General features: G+C 34.0%; 1 protein-coding gene across 1 annotated transcript in view; it reads right to left on the bottom strand.

The window, feature by feature from the left end:
* ATRNL1 (attractin like 1) overlaps positions 1-13,711 on the bottom strand; it is an 845,855-nt gene that overhangs the window by 539,743 nt on the left and 292,401 nt on the right. Inside the window, exon 20 of the mRNA XM_030941431.1 lies at positions 8,233-8,326. Within this exon, the coding sequence (XP_030797291.1) occupies positions 8,233-8,326 (94 nt within the window). The remainder of the gene's footprint in view (positions 1-8,232; positions 8,327-13,711) is intronic.

The raw sequence follows: 13,711 nt of genomic DNA, 5'->3' as shown, positions 1-13,711 counted from the left end.
CAAGTTTATCTTCAATTTACTGTGAACAGAACATAAAGCAATTTTGAATCAACTCATCAACTTTGACTAATCTACCAACAAAATATCAGAGTGCCATTTATAGTACTTTTCACCAGAAACCAATAAAATGATCTGAGATCTTATACTAAACAGTGAAACAATAAACTTTTTTTTGGCTAGAGAAAACACTAGTTTTTAAGGCCAGTGGTTCTGAGTGGGGATAAATTCATGAGTAACAATTCATTATTTCCATAATTACGGAGTTCCACTGGAATTTACTGAAAGGAATGAAAGAGAAACCAGGGGTGCAGACATCCTATAAATACACAAAGTAATTCCACAAAATAAAAAAGTGATCAAAATCTCATATAACTTTAGAATAACATGGCAGATGTTTAAGTAGGTGAAAAATGTGTTCATAAATATTTGAGCCTGGAATCTAACTCCATTTTACATATAAACACAAAATAGTTTTGCATATTTATAACACATATTTAATTTTCTAAGACTGCAACTATCATGTAAATTGAAAATCTACCTTTTATAATATTATTCAGAATTTGACCAAGAGGTATTCATTTAAGAAAATCTCATCACCAATAGCTATCCTGCTCACACACATCTGTGAGTATACAATGTGTGTGGAGAATATTTGAGACACATCTTAAGAGACTAAAAACAAAAACATACTAAATTAGTGCCAAATTATGAGTACTACTGAATTTCATAATATAAGAATTAAAATTATCATATTATTCCTGTCCTACATATTTGTTAAAATTTCATAATGCTATAATATAAAATGTATGCAGTAGAAACTACATGGTAAAATTACTGTGGGGGAGATTGCAATTGTTTATAAACAGGGGACTCTGATAATGTTCCAGAGGTCTACAACATGACTTGACTGGCTCTTATATTATTATTTCCTTTTCAAATATATCCCCTATTTCCTAAGACACAGTGTAGTCTCTACAGTCTTTTTACATACCAGAAACAGAAATACATTGACATGTGGTAGGATTTCAAGAAAGAAAATATATTTTCTGTTAGATTTTATCACAATTTTGTCCATATTTTAAGCTAGGGAATTATTGTGGCACTACACTTATAAATAGGATCCAGCTCATATTTGAGAATATTATAATCCCTCATTTTCTCCATTTCAACAGCCTGCTATTTGCCTTGACATAAGATCTCTGATTTGCCATCTTGACTGGGTCCAGAATAAATGGAATTAGTTTCAAGGGTTTCTTTCTCTTGGCCCCTCTCTACCTTACTGGCTCTTTCTCCACAGGTCAGGAAGCCAATATGAGAGATCTGCTGGCTGCTACATACATCCATTTTAATTATGAACTAAGGATCAGGGAAAATGACTACAGAGTGAGTCTGTAGATTTACTGTCCTCAATGAAACATAATTTGACTCAGATTTTATTTATTTCCTGGTCTCCATAAGTGCCCATTCTAATAAGGGGCTGTGACTATTCATCCTCTTATGCCAGTAGCACTCCCCAATTATTAGAATAATTAATTATGAAAATCCATGAAGTTCTAGGGGGTGTTATTCCATCTCCACCAAGAACCATTAACCTAATAAATTGATGTTTATCTTTTTCCAACCAAAATACATTTAGTTAGCACACTTACTGTGTATAAGACACAACGTTTTTGCTAAATTCTGTTGGAAATTAAATATTTTATGGTAACCTTAAATGTAAATGGGTTAAATGCCCCCAATTAAAAGACACAGAGTGGCAAACTGGGTAAAGATCCAAGACTCATTGGTATGCTGTCTTCAAGAAACCCAATTCACATGCAATGACACACATAGCCTCAAAACAAAGGAATGGAGAAAAATCTACCTAGCAAATGAAAAAGAGAAAAAAGCAGAGTTGTAATCCTAGTTTCTGACAAAACAGATTTTAAATTAACAAAAATCAAAAAGGCAAAGAAGAGCATTACATGATGGTAAAGGGTTCAATTCAACAAGAAAATCTAACTATCCTAAATACATATGCACCTATACAGGAGTATCCAGATTCATAAAGCAAGCTCTCAGAGACCTTTAAAGAGACTTAAGCTCCCATATAATCATAGTGGGAGACATTAACACTCCAGTGACAATATTAAACAGATCACTGAGACAGAAAATTAACAAAGATATTCAGGACCTGAACTCAGCAAATGGACCTCATAGATATACGCAGGACTCTCTACTTGAAAACAATAGAATATACATTCTTCTCATCACTGCATAGCATATACTCTAAAATCAATCACATAATTAGAATTAAAACACTTTTCAAGAAATGCAAAAGAACTGAAAGCATTACAGTCTCTTAGACCACAGCACAATCAAATTATATAGTTTTACATTTAAGTCTAATCCATCTTGAGTTAATTTTTGTATTAACAGTGTAAGGAAGAGGTCCAGTTTTAATTCTCTCTAATGATCAGTGATGTTGAACTTTTTTCATGAGTTTTGGCCACATGTATCTATTCTTTTGAAAAGTGTCTGTTTGTGTCCTTTGCCCACTTTTTATGGGGTTGGTTTTTTCTTGTAAATTTGTTTAAGTTCCTTATAGATGACAGAAATTAGACTTTTGTCAGATGTATAGTTTGCAAAAATTTTCTCCAATTCTGTAGGCTGTTTACTCTGTTGATGCTTTATTTTGCTGTGCAGAAGCTCTTTAATTAGATCCCATTTGCCAATTTTTGCTTTTGTTGCAATTGCTTTTGGTGTCTTCATCATGAAATATTTGTCCAGGCTTATGTCCTGAATGGCATTGCCTAGGTTGTCTTCCAGGAAGTGTTAAGAGAGAAATTTATAGCACTAAATGTCCACATCAAAAAGTTAGAAAGCTCTCAAGTTAACAACCTAACATCATAACTAAAGAACTAGAGAACCAAGAGCAAACAAATCCCAGAGCTAGCAGAAGACAAGAAATAAACAAAATCAGAGATGAAATGAAGGAGATAAACACACACACACAAACACACACACACACACACATAATACAATAGAAAGATCAATGCATCCAGGAGCTGTTTTTTTGAAGAAAATAATAAAATACATAGACCACTAGCTAGACTAACAAAGGAGAAAGAGAAGATTCAAATGAACACAATCAGAAATGACAAGAAGGGTATTACCACTGACTCCACAGAAATACAAACAACCATGAGAGAATATTATGAACACCTCCATGCACATAAACTAGAAAATCAAAAAAAAGGATAAATTTCTGGACACATAAACCCTCCTAAGACCGAACCAGGATGAAACAGAATTCCTGAACAGACCAATAATCAGCTCTGAAATTGAGGCAGTAATAAATAGTCTACCAACCAAAGAAACCCAGGACATGATGAGTTCACAGATGAATTCTACCAGATATACTCTCCTCAATAAAAAATTGAGGAAAAGGGACTCCTCCCTAACTCAATCCATGAAGAGAGCCTCATCTTGATATCAAAACCTGGCAGAGACATAAAAAAAAAAAAGAAAATTACAGGTGGATATCATGGATGAACATTGATGCAAAAATCCTCAACAAAACACTGGCAAACAATTCAGCAGCACATCAAAAAGCTTATCTACCATGAACAAGTAGGCTTTATCCCTGGGATGCAAGGTTGGTTCAACATAAGCAAATCAGTAAATGTGATTTATAATATAAATAGACCTAAAGACAAAAAGCACATGATTATCTCAATAGATGCAGAAAGGGCTTTCTATAAAATTCAACATCTATTCATGTTAAAAACTCTGAGTAAATTAGGTATTGAAGGAACATACCTCAAAATATTAAGAGCCATCTATACCAAACCCACAGCCAACATCATACTGAATGCACAAAAGCTAGAAGAATTCTCCTTGAAAACCAGCACAAGACAAGGATGCCCTCTCTCACCACTCCCATTCAACATAGTATCTGAAGTTCTGACCAGGGCAGTCAGGCAAAAGAGATAAACAAAGAGCATCCAAATAAAAAGAAGGGAAATCAAACTATCCCTGTTTGCAGACAACATGATCTTATATCTAGAAAACCCCATAGTCTCGGCCCAAAAGCTTCTTCAGCTGATAAACAACTTCAGCAAAATATCAGGATACAATGTGCAAAAATCAATAGCATTTCTATACACCAACAACAGTCAAGCTAAGAGCCAAATCAGGAAAGAACTTCCATTCATAATTGCAACACAATTATGTGTGCCTAGGAAAACACCCAGGCAAGAGAAAGATCTCTACAAGGAAAATGAAAAACCACTGCTCAAAAAAATCAGAGATGACGCAAACAGAAATTCATTTTAAAGTTACAGTTTTTGATGATCAGCTGTGTTTTGGGCCAAAACAAGATTGAGAATTATCATTGCTATGGCAAAATGAATAATTTGGTGCTCATCTAAATGAATATTTTGACTGTACTACTGATGTCCTGCCCACTGTGGCTGCCAATCCCTTCCACAAGGTACAATACAGGGAATGCTCTCTTGAAATGTTCACTTTTTTCCCTAAGCAACTGGTGGAAGGGAATGGCAGCCACAATAGGTGGCTTGAAAACTCTACAAAGAGTATGCTTCTCCATACTCTTCCAATTCCTGTGGCTCCCAGGAGCTTCACACTATTGACAGTGTATACCTAATCCCTGCCAAATATCAACCACCCTAGCTGATCTCCTCTTATCAGTTTCCAGATGATTTCACTCCAGGTAAGCCAATGTTCATATCTCATCTCTCTGCAGTCTATTGTCTCTCTTTGGATTTGTGGCCATTTGATTACCCTGTTTTCTCAGTTCTCCAATGGTTTCAAGAAAACTCATGAATTTGCAGTTTATCCAGCTTTTTTCCCTTTCATTGTAAGGGTAGAAGCAATATTTTTCCAGCTCTAAACATTCTTGAGCAAAGACCGGAAATGTTATGGTCATGTTCATTTTTACTTCTTTGCTTTTACTGATGCTGTTTCCCCTTGTTTCCTATTTTCTTTTCCCAGAAAGTTTATTTTATTACTCCTTCAGGTTCCAGTTCAAACATCCTCTGCTTAAATTTTTCTTATCCTACCAAAATAAATTAATACTTCCCTTTTCAATGCTCCATCAATACTTTCTTCATTCCATTCTATTAAACAAATTTATTGAACACTTACACTGTGGTATTGTTGCAGTGGTCCCCCCAAAACTTCACTCTAGTAAAGGATACAGACAAGTACACAATAATGCAAGAAAAGAAATGAACAGATATGAAGAGAACCAATTTCAGTTTAGGATGGTTATTAAGAATATGTGGCCCGGCGCGGTGGCTCAAGCCTGTAATCCCAGCACTTTGGGAGGCTGAGACGGGCGGATCACGAGGTCAGGAGATCGAGACCATCCTGGCTAACACGGTGAAACCCCGTCTCTACTAAAAAAATACAAAAACTAGCCGGGCGAGGTGGCGGGAGCCTGTAGTCCCAGCTATTCCGGAGGCTGAGGCAGGAGAATGGCGGGAACCCGGGAGGCGGAGCTTGCAGTGAGCTGAGATCCGGCCACTGCATTCCAGCCTGGGCGACAGAGCGAGACTCCGTCTCAAAAAAAAAAAAAAAAAAAAAAAAAAAAAAAAGAATATGTAAGATATGACATCTGACTAAATACTTAAAACCAAACAGAAATTATCCTAAGAAGTGGAAGGGGTTCATAAGCATATCAAATCACTAATGTAAGAAATTGATATAGTGCATTTTGGTCAGTGTCTTCACTGCTAGTCTGAGATATTTTCAGCAAAAACCATATGTTATTTCATCTTCATTAATAGTATCAAGTACTCACTTAATAACTGTTTACTGATTTGAAGGACTAGCTCTCCTTCCTAAGAAACCATTTGTTTTTTCAGGTGTACGCACATTATAGCAATTAATTGCTCTAAGTATAACGAGCATATTCTTTATTGTTTCATACTCAAAAGCCAAATAAACAAAAAAGTAAATGAACAGAATTCTGTGTACAAATACCACCTACAAAATACTCTTTACAAATTAGTATTCCATTATTATCCTCCTCATAAAAAGCCATAAATGAGAACGGGAAAAATGTACTTTTATCATTAAGAACTATACAATTGATTTTCTAATATTTTGCACATATGCCAAATCTTATAATTCTATTTTAGCTAAGCTTACAAGCTCATTATTTCAATGAATTAAAATTCTACTTTCTTTTGTCTGTAAACAAAAATATGTTACTGTAACACTGTATCACAGAAATAATTATTACAGATAGTTATATGGCTATAATAGTTATGTAAAACTATACTAAGAAGATTGTCAGTGCTTACTATCATGGTAGAATCTCACATATTATTTTTATCTGTAATACTGCCACTATGGTCTATAAAAAATATTTTCATTGCTGCACACTGCTATCCAACCAACATATTTAATAGAAGTTAATCAAAAGAAACATTACTTATAACCAGAACCTGCTATTAATACATAATTTGAGGGAATAGGAGAGGATTGCGTGAAAGAAGAATGTAGAGTTCTTGTTTAAAAGTTATTAAGAATTTCAAGACTGTGATAACAGAGCACTAAATGAAATGTGTTGCCCTTGTAAGTGTGGGAATCTGTATAAATTCACAGGCCACATGCCCATGAAGTTGGCCTTACTTATAATCAAGCTTTAGTGTTGCAAAGTATTAGCAGCATCCTTGATCTTAGAACAGAAGATTATGATTTAATTTCATTGGTTTTAAGACCAAAATGGCCTTCCTTAATAGGAATTTCACCAAGATCTTTTGCTGTGAACTTGTATTTAACTTCAGAGACTATAGAGAAGGAATAAAAACTGATTGTGCTTACCTTGTCTGAATTTGAAAATCTGTAATACTTAGGTGGTCAGGCAAAGACATAATCACCTAACTTGAAATATTTAGGATAACTCTACAACAATATATTTATTTTAAATAAAAATAAAAGGATCATTTTCCATGCTTAATAGACTCTAGGTATAAGTTTTTATATATTTATAGTTTTGAAGAATTCTTTATTAAACTTTCCCTATGTTTCTGTAATTATTATGGTTGGGATTTATTATTTGTGTCAAATACAGTACATATATACCTAATATAAACATGCATTTGTACACATATAATTCAAAACCATAAAAATTTGATTTTAATAATACACATAAACCAGAAAAATAAAAAACAATTTAAATAGCCTAAAATGTTGCCTTTTAAAGTTAATTTTTGAAGGAAAATAAAATTTTAGAATAACAACTAAATGCTAAGACAAAAATCATTCATGAAAGTACAGACAGGAGAGTAGCAATAGTGGGTTCCTGCTTACTGAAAGAACAGAGAAAAGAGAGGAAGATGAACATAAGGAACCAGCTGAAAGGGTTAAAGGACAAGAATTATCAGAATTAATAATAAATGACTGAAAAAAGAAGGACAGAGACATTATATTAGGTATAATGTGAAAGAAAAGTGTTAAGATAACAATGTAGATTTGATACACAAGATTAAGAATGCTTCTTTTTCTAGAAATGCAAAAGATAACACGTTCTATGGGTTTGTTTTAAAGCCTCCACAAAATTGTTATTTAAAAGGTTTAATTTTTAAAGAGAATTCATTAGGTGCAAGTAAATTCTCAAAGGAAAATAAATCATTCTACCAAAAAGACACATGCACCTATATGTTCACTGCAGCACTATTCACAATAGCAAGGACAGGGAATCAACCTAAAAGCCCATCAGCAGTGGACTGGATAAAGAAAATGTGGTCCACATATACCACGGAATACTACACAGCCATGAAACATGAAATCACATCCTCTGCAACATGGATACATTATCCTAACCAAATTAACGTAGGAACAGAAAACCAAATACCACATGTTTTTGTTTCTAAGTGGGAGCTAAATATTGGTACATAGGGACATAAAGATGGGAACAACAGACACTGGGAACTACTAGAGAGAGAGAGGCAGGAAGGAGAGAAAGCACTTTAAAATTATCTATTGGGTACTATGCACATTATCTCGATGATGGGATCAATCATATCCCAAACCTCAGCATCATGCAATATACCCACGTTAAAAACCTGCACGTGTACCCTCAAATCTAAAATAAAAGTTAAAATTTGTAATAAAGGTATGCCTAACTAGCACAACACTAATTTAAAAAGTAAAACATAAAAATTACTTCAACAACACAAATTCAATCCACAAAAGTTCTAAAATGTCATTCTTACTTACAATTGACATTGGTCACCTTTTATTCCTTTAGTTGTGCAGAAACATTTTCCTGTGTGCAGATGACAGATATTTGCATGGCCACTGCATGTACAAGCTGTAAGTCAAAACCAAAATGATATTGAATATTCTATATCACAAACATGCACATTTCACATCTCAAGTATTATTATTACCTTATTTTTATGTCCTGTAACTTCCTCATGCCATCCAAAAACTAAGGTTACCAGATAGTATAAATTATTTTTAATTAAATGGAAGTAAATTCACTTTTCTGAAAATTTTGTGAAATTCCTTAAAGTCTTTTGGGGATATCCTGAAGTCTACTATGGATCTAAGTATTTATCTAATTCTTCTTTGGGCTTCTCTCCATTTTTATTTTGGTATATTTCTTTAATAAAGTGAGTTTCAAAGCGTTAGTGCAAGAGCTTTGGACTCAAACAGCTTGACTTTAAAATTTACATCTAAAATCACTATATGACCTTGGACAATTAACTTAATCTGTTTATGCTAAATTTCTTCATCTGTAAAAGAAGAATAACAGCACTTAGCTTTCAGGATTGATGTGAAAATTAAATGAGGTAATGTAATTTAAGACACCTAACACATATTGAGCACTTAATAATTGGCAGGTATTACTTCTACTGTTATTACTACTGCTAAGATACTGCTAAGAATAATACAAATATAGCTACAAATTGTGTTTTAAAAAAGAACATCTATTTATTTCCTCTAAATTCACCCTTTTAAGCTTCTGAGATCATCCTCATCCTTTTAGAGTATCCTTTTAGTTCATCCTTTTAGAGTACTAGATGAAACTTTCCATTCTGTAAAAGTTGCATGATTAATTTGGTACATATAAACTTGTCTCCTTCTCTTACTTTGCAATCCTTTCTTAAAGAGCACTGTTCAATTATTTAGGACATAAACCTCACACTTTATTGTGTGCAACATCCAGTCAATTGGTAGATTTTAATTGCTACATGTATAATCTCTCTTGTATCTGACCCCTTCTTTTCATTCTAACAGCCACCACAAAGTATTTTCATCCACTTTCTTTTACTGACAACAATATAATCACATAGCAGATATCTTTGCCTTCAGTATTTCTAGGTTACAATTCATTCTCCAATCCAATAACACATCGTAAAGTGACAAGGCTGATGGTGTCAGTAATCCTTTCAAAAACACCTAACGAGAACTACTGCTGTTCTTGTACACTGCCAGTTAGCTAAACCATTCTATTGACAAAAATGAAATGATATGACCTTTTCCTGAATTGTATAGACACATAAAATTAAGTGAATGAGTCAAAATTTCCCAATGTTCAACTTTTTCATTATTTTTCTTCCAATATCAATAGTAACTCTAACATATATGCTAATGAATTAATAAATGCAAACAAATGTAACCAGATAATCATATTGGTAGTTCAATTGAGTCTCTGAAAGAAAATAGATACTGTATACCTAAGTGAAGTATAAGACCAATATGAACATTTTCAAAAGAAGAGACTAAAACAAAAGTTCAAAACCAGTAATCTTTGAATCTGATAGAGTCAATAAAAGAGGCAAAAAGAGTGAAAGGCGGAAAGACTGGATGAGGATTATCAGAAAAGCCCACTTCAGTGTTAGTAATCCAGTCTTCTGCCTGCCAAGGAAGTGGTTGTCTGTCCTCTTACACAAGCCTAATGAGTGGGACTTCACAGAAGTTTTTGAAGAGTCTGCTGTGGGACCCCTTAAAATCGAGGTTGCAAATTAGAGGAAATTTTGAATTAGGTGTGAACAGCTATGGCTATTTAACTGAGGTAGAAGGACAAATAGAAACAGTTACTTTTAGGAAGCATTTGTACTAACACTGAAGTCAAGAAAAAGAAAGTATATTTCTTCCAGCTAGCCAGCATCTACTTAATATTCTGACCAAGAGGACTGTCTGGAAGCACTGGAGGACTTCAACTGAAAACCGAAGTAAAAGTTGCTAGAACAGGAAGAAAGTATGTGTCTCCCACACATCATAAGAATTGCATCTAGAAAGGTCAAGACTCAGAAGAGAACCCAAAGACACCTATGTGAGAATGGATCAGCCATTGTGCATCTCTCACATAGAGGACCTTAACTAAATATGAGAACTATTCTTCACACATAAGACTGTAATTTTCTCCTCTCCCCTAGAAAGATAAAAAAATTATTGAGCCAGGAAAGGAGGAAAATCCTATGTTAAGAATGAAAGAACATACAGAATGGAGGAAAAGAGAAAATTTGGCTTCAAAATATGTTCAGAGTTCTTACTTTTATCTGATCTAGATAATTTTAATTATTTATTTACACATGTTTGCAAATTAATTTCTCTGGAGTTCCTTATATTAACTAAGAGTGAGCCTGAGATTTCATACAAGATCAAGGGAAAAATGTATTGCACTGAATACATTTTAAAAGGTCAGTGACAGAGAAAACTATTGTATTTTGATTATACTCTATGTCTTGCTTAGGAATGATATAAATTGCATCTATATAAGAAAAAATCTGAAAAAAACGTAAATATTGCTTATTATTTTTGTGAAGACAAAAGATTATGGTGGTGATTTTAAGTGGAATGTACATTTTCTGCTTATAAAATGGTTGGTAATTTATATAATGGGATAATTAAACTATCTAATTTAAGGACTAGATTTCTAATGCTACCACTTGTATCGATCTGTGTGTTGCTCCCTTAATCTATCTTACTGCCTCTTCCTACCAGAAGTAGCCACTAGCCTAAATTTTATGTTCATCAATTCCTTGTTTTTAAAAACCAGCATATATAAATCATTTAAAATATTTAACTTGCCATTAGCAAATGAAGATTACTGCAACAAATTCCTAAAAATAGTATCAAAAAATGGGTCCTGATGACAATACAATTAAGTCAAAAATGAATAATAAACAAATAAAACTCTACTAAAACCCCCACATATCTGGATTAAAAAAACAAAAAAAACTCTAGAGGAGTAATGTTAGGAAGATAGTGGAATAAGACTTTCTAGTGTTCATTTCTCATAGAAACATCCATTTGAAAAACTATCCATGCATGAAAATACCTTCCCAAAAGCTAAGGAATCCAAGCAAGAGATTATACCACCTTACTGCAGTCCAAAAAAAAAAAAAAAAATGCATTGAAGAGGGTAGAAAAGCCAGTTCAACATTATCCATATTACCTCTCCCACAAGTCCAAGCAGCACAACACTGAGCAAGATATCCGCAAGTCAGGGAAGAAGAATGAAATAAGCACTCAACTTTTCATTGGATGGCAGCATCAGGCCTGCCTCTCTGAACCTGGGGCCAGGCACGACCCCACAGTCCCAAGCTCCATGCTGGCCAATGCAGTATCAGAATCCAGACTCATCCCACTACCAAACTAGTCCCTGCATTGTCAGGCTCCAGGCTTTAACACAATAAAGGTCACATATTTCACAATTACTTTTGCATCAACCTGTGATATGCCCACAGCTAACATCATACTGAAAGGTAAAAAGTTTAAAGTTTTTTTCTATAATAAAAAAGAAGAGAAGGATGTCCCCCCTTGCCACTTCTGTTCAATGTAGTACTAAAAGTTCTAGCCATAGCAAACAGACAAAAAGAAGAAATAAAGGGCATCCTAATAGGAAATTAAAAAGTTAAATTGCTTCTGTTTGCCGATGACATGATCTTGTCTACAGAAAACCCTAAAGAGTCCACCAAAAATATGTTAGAACTGATAAAGAAGTTCAGTAAAGTTGCAGAATACAAAATCCACATACAAAAATCAGTAATATTCCTTCACACTAACAATGAGCTAACTGAAAAAGAAATTAAGACATCAATACCATTCATGATAGCATAAAAAATACTTTGAAGTAAATTTAACCAAGGACTTAAAAGATCTAAATACTGAAAACCACAAAGCATTAAGGAAAGAAATAGTGAGTGACTTATATAAATGGAAAGGTAGCCCATGTTCATGGATTGGAATAATTAATATTGTTAAAATGCTCATACTACCAAAAGTAATCTACTGATTCAATGCAATTTCTGACAAAATGCCAATGGCATTTTTCACTGAAAGAGAAAAAGCAATTTTAAAATTCATATGGAAATTAAAAAGATGTCCAGTAGCCAAAGCAATCTTGAGCAAGAATAAAACTGAAGGCATCACACTATTTGATCTCAAAATATACTACAAACCTATGTTAAACAAAACAGCATAGTACCAACATAAAAAAAAAGGAACATCAACCAAAGGAAAAGAATATAGAGCTCAGCAATAAACCCAAGCACTGACAATCTACTGACTTTTGACAAAAGTGTCAAGAACACACAATGGAGAAAAGACAGTCTCCTAAATAAATTATGCAGGGAAAACTAGATATTCAGATGCAAAATAATGAAATTAAAGCCTTATTTGATACATAAAAATCAACTCAAAATGCACTAAAGACTTAAAGGTAAGACCCGAAACTGTAGAAGAAAACATAAGATAAATGCTACATGACATTGATCTGGGCAAAAATTTCTTGGTTTTCCCAAAAGAACATGCAAAACAAAAGCAAAAATAAACAAATGAAACTGCATCAATCTAAAAATCTTAAGCACAACAAAGGAAATAATTATTAAAGAGACAATCCACATATTGGGAGAAAATATTCACAACCCATACATCTGGTAAGAGGCTAATATTCAAAATACATAAGAAATTCAAGCAACTCAATAGCAAGAAAACAAAGAACACAATTTTAAAATGGACAAAGGACCTAAATAAACTTTTTGTAAAAGCAGACATACAAATGGCCAAAAGGTATATGAAAAAATGTGCACTATCACTAATCATTAGGAAAATGTAAATTAAAATGACAATGAGTTATCGCCTCACACCTGTTTAAAACGGCTATTATCAAAATGATGAAATTTAACAAATGCTGGCAGGGATGAGCAGAAAAAGGAACCACGTGCACTGTTGGTGAAAATTTAAAATAACCGTCAATATGAAAAGGGTTTGGAGAGTCATCCGAAAAGTAAAATTACAATTACCATGTGGTCCAGTAACTCCTCTTCTGGGTATATATCCAAAGGAAATGAAACCAGTATGCCAGAGAGATAGTTATACTACTGTGTTCACTGTAGCACTATTCACAATAGCTAAGATATAGATGCAACCTAGGTGTCCATCATTGGATGAAATACACACACACACGAATACTTTTCAGTTTGTTTGTTTGTTTGTTTGTTTGTTTTTGAGATGGTGTCTTGGGCTGAAGTGCAATGATGCAATCTTGGCTCACTGCAACCTCCACCTCCCCGGTTCAAGCGATTCTCCCGCCTCAGCCTCCTGAGTAGCTGGGATTACAAGCACCCGCCACCACTAATGGCCGTCTGGCTAATTTTTGTATTTTTAGTAGAGACGGGATTTCACTATATTGGCCAAGCTGGTCTCAAACTCCTGACCTCATGATCCACCCTCCTCGGGATCC

This window comes from Rhinopithecus roxellana, chromosome 11 (genome assembly GCF_007565055.1).
Source record: "Rhinopithecus roxellana isolate Shanxi Qingling chromosome 11, ASM756505v1, whole genome shotgun sequence".
NCBI lineage: Eukaryota > Metazoa > Chordata > Mammalia > Primates > Cercopithecidae > Rhinopithecus > Rhinopithecus roxellana.
Note: the sequence above shows the minus strand (reverse complement) of the source record. Positions and strands in the feature narration are given on the sequence as shown.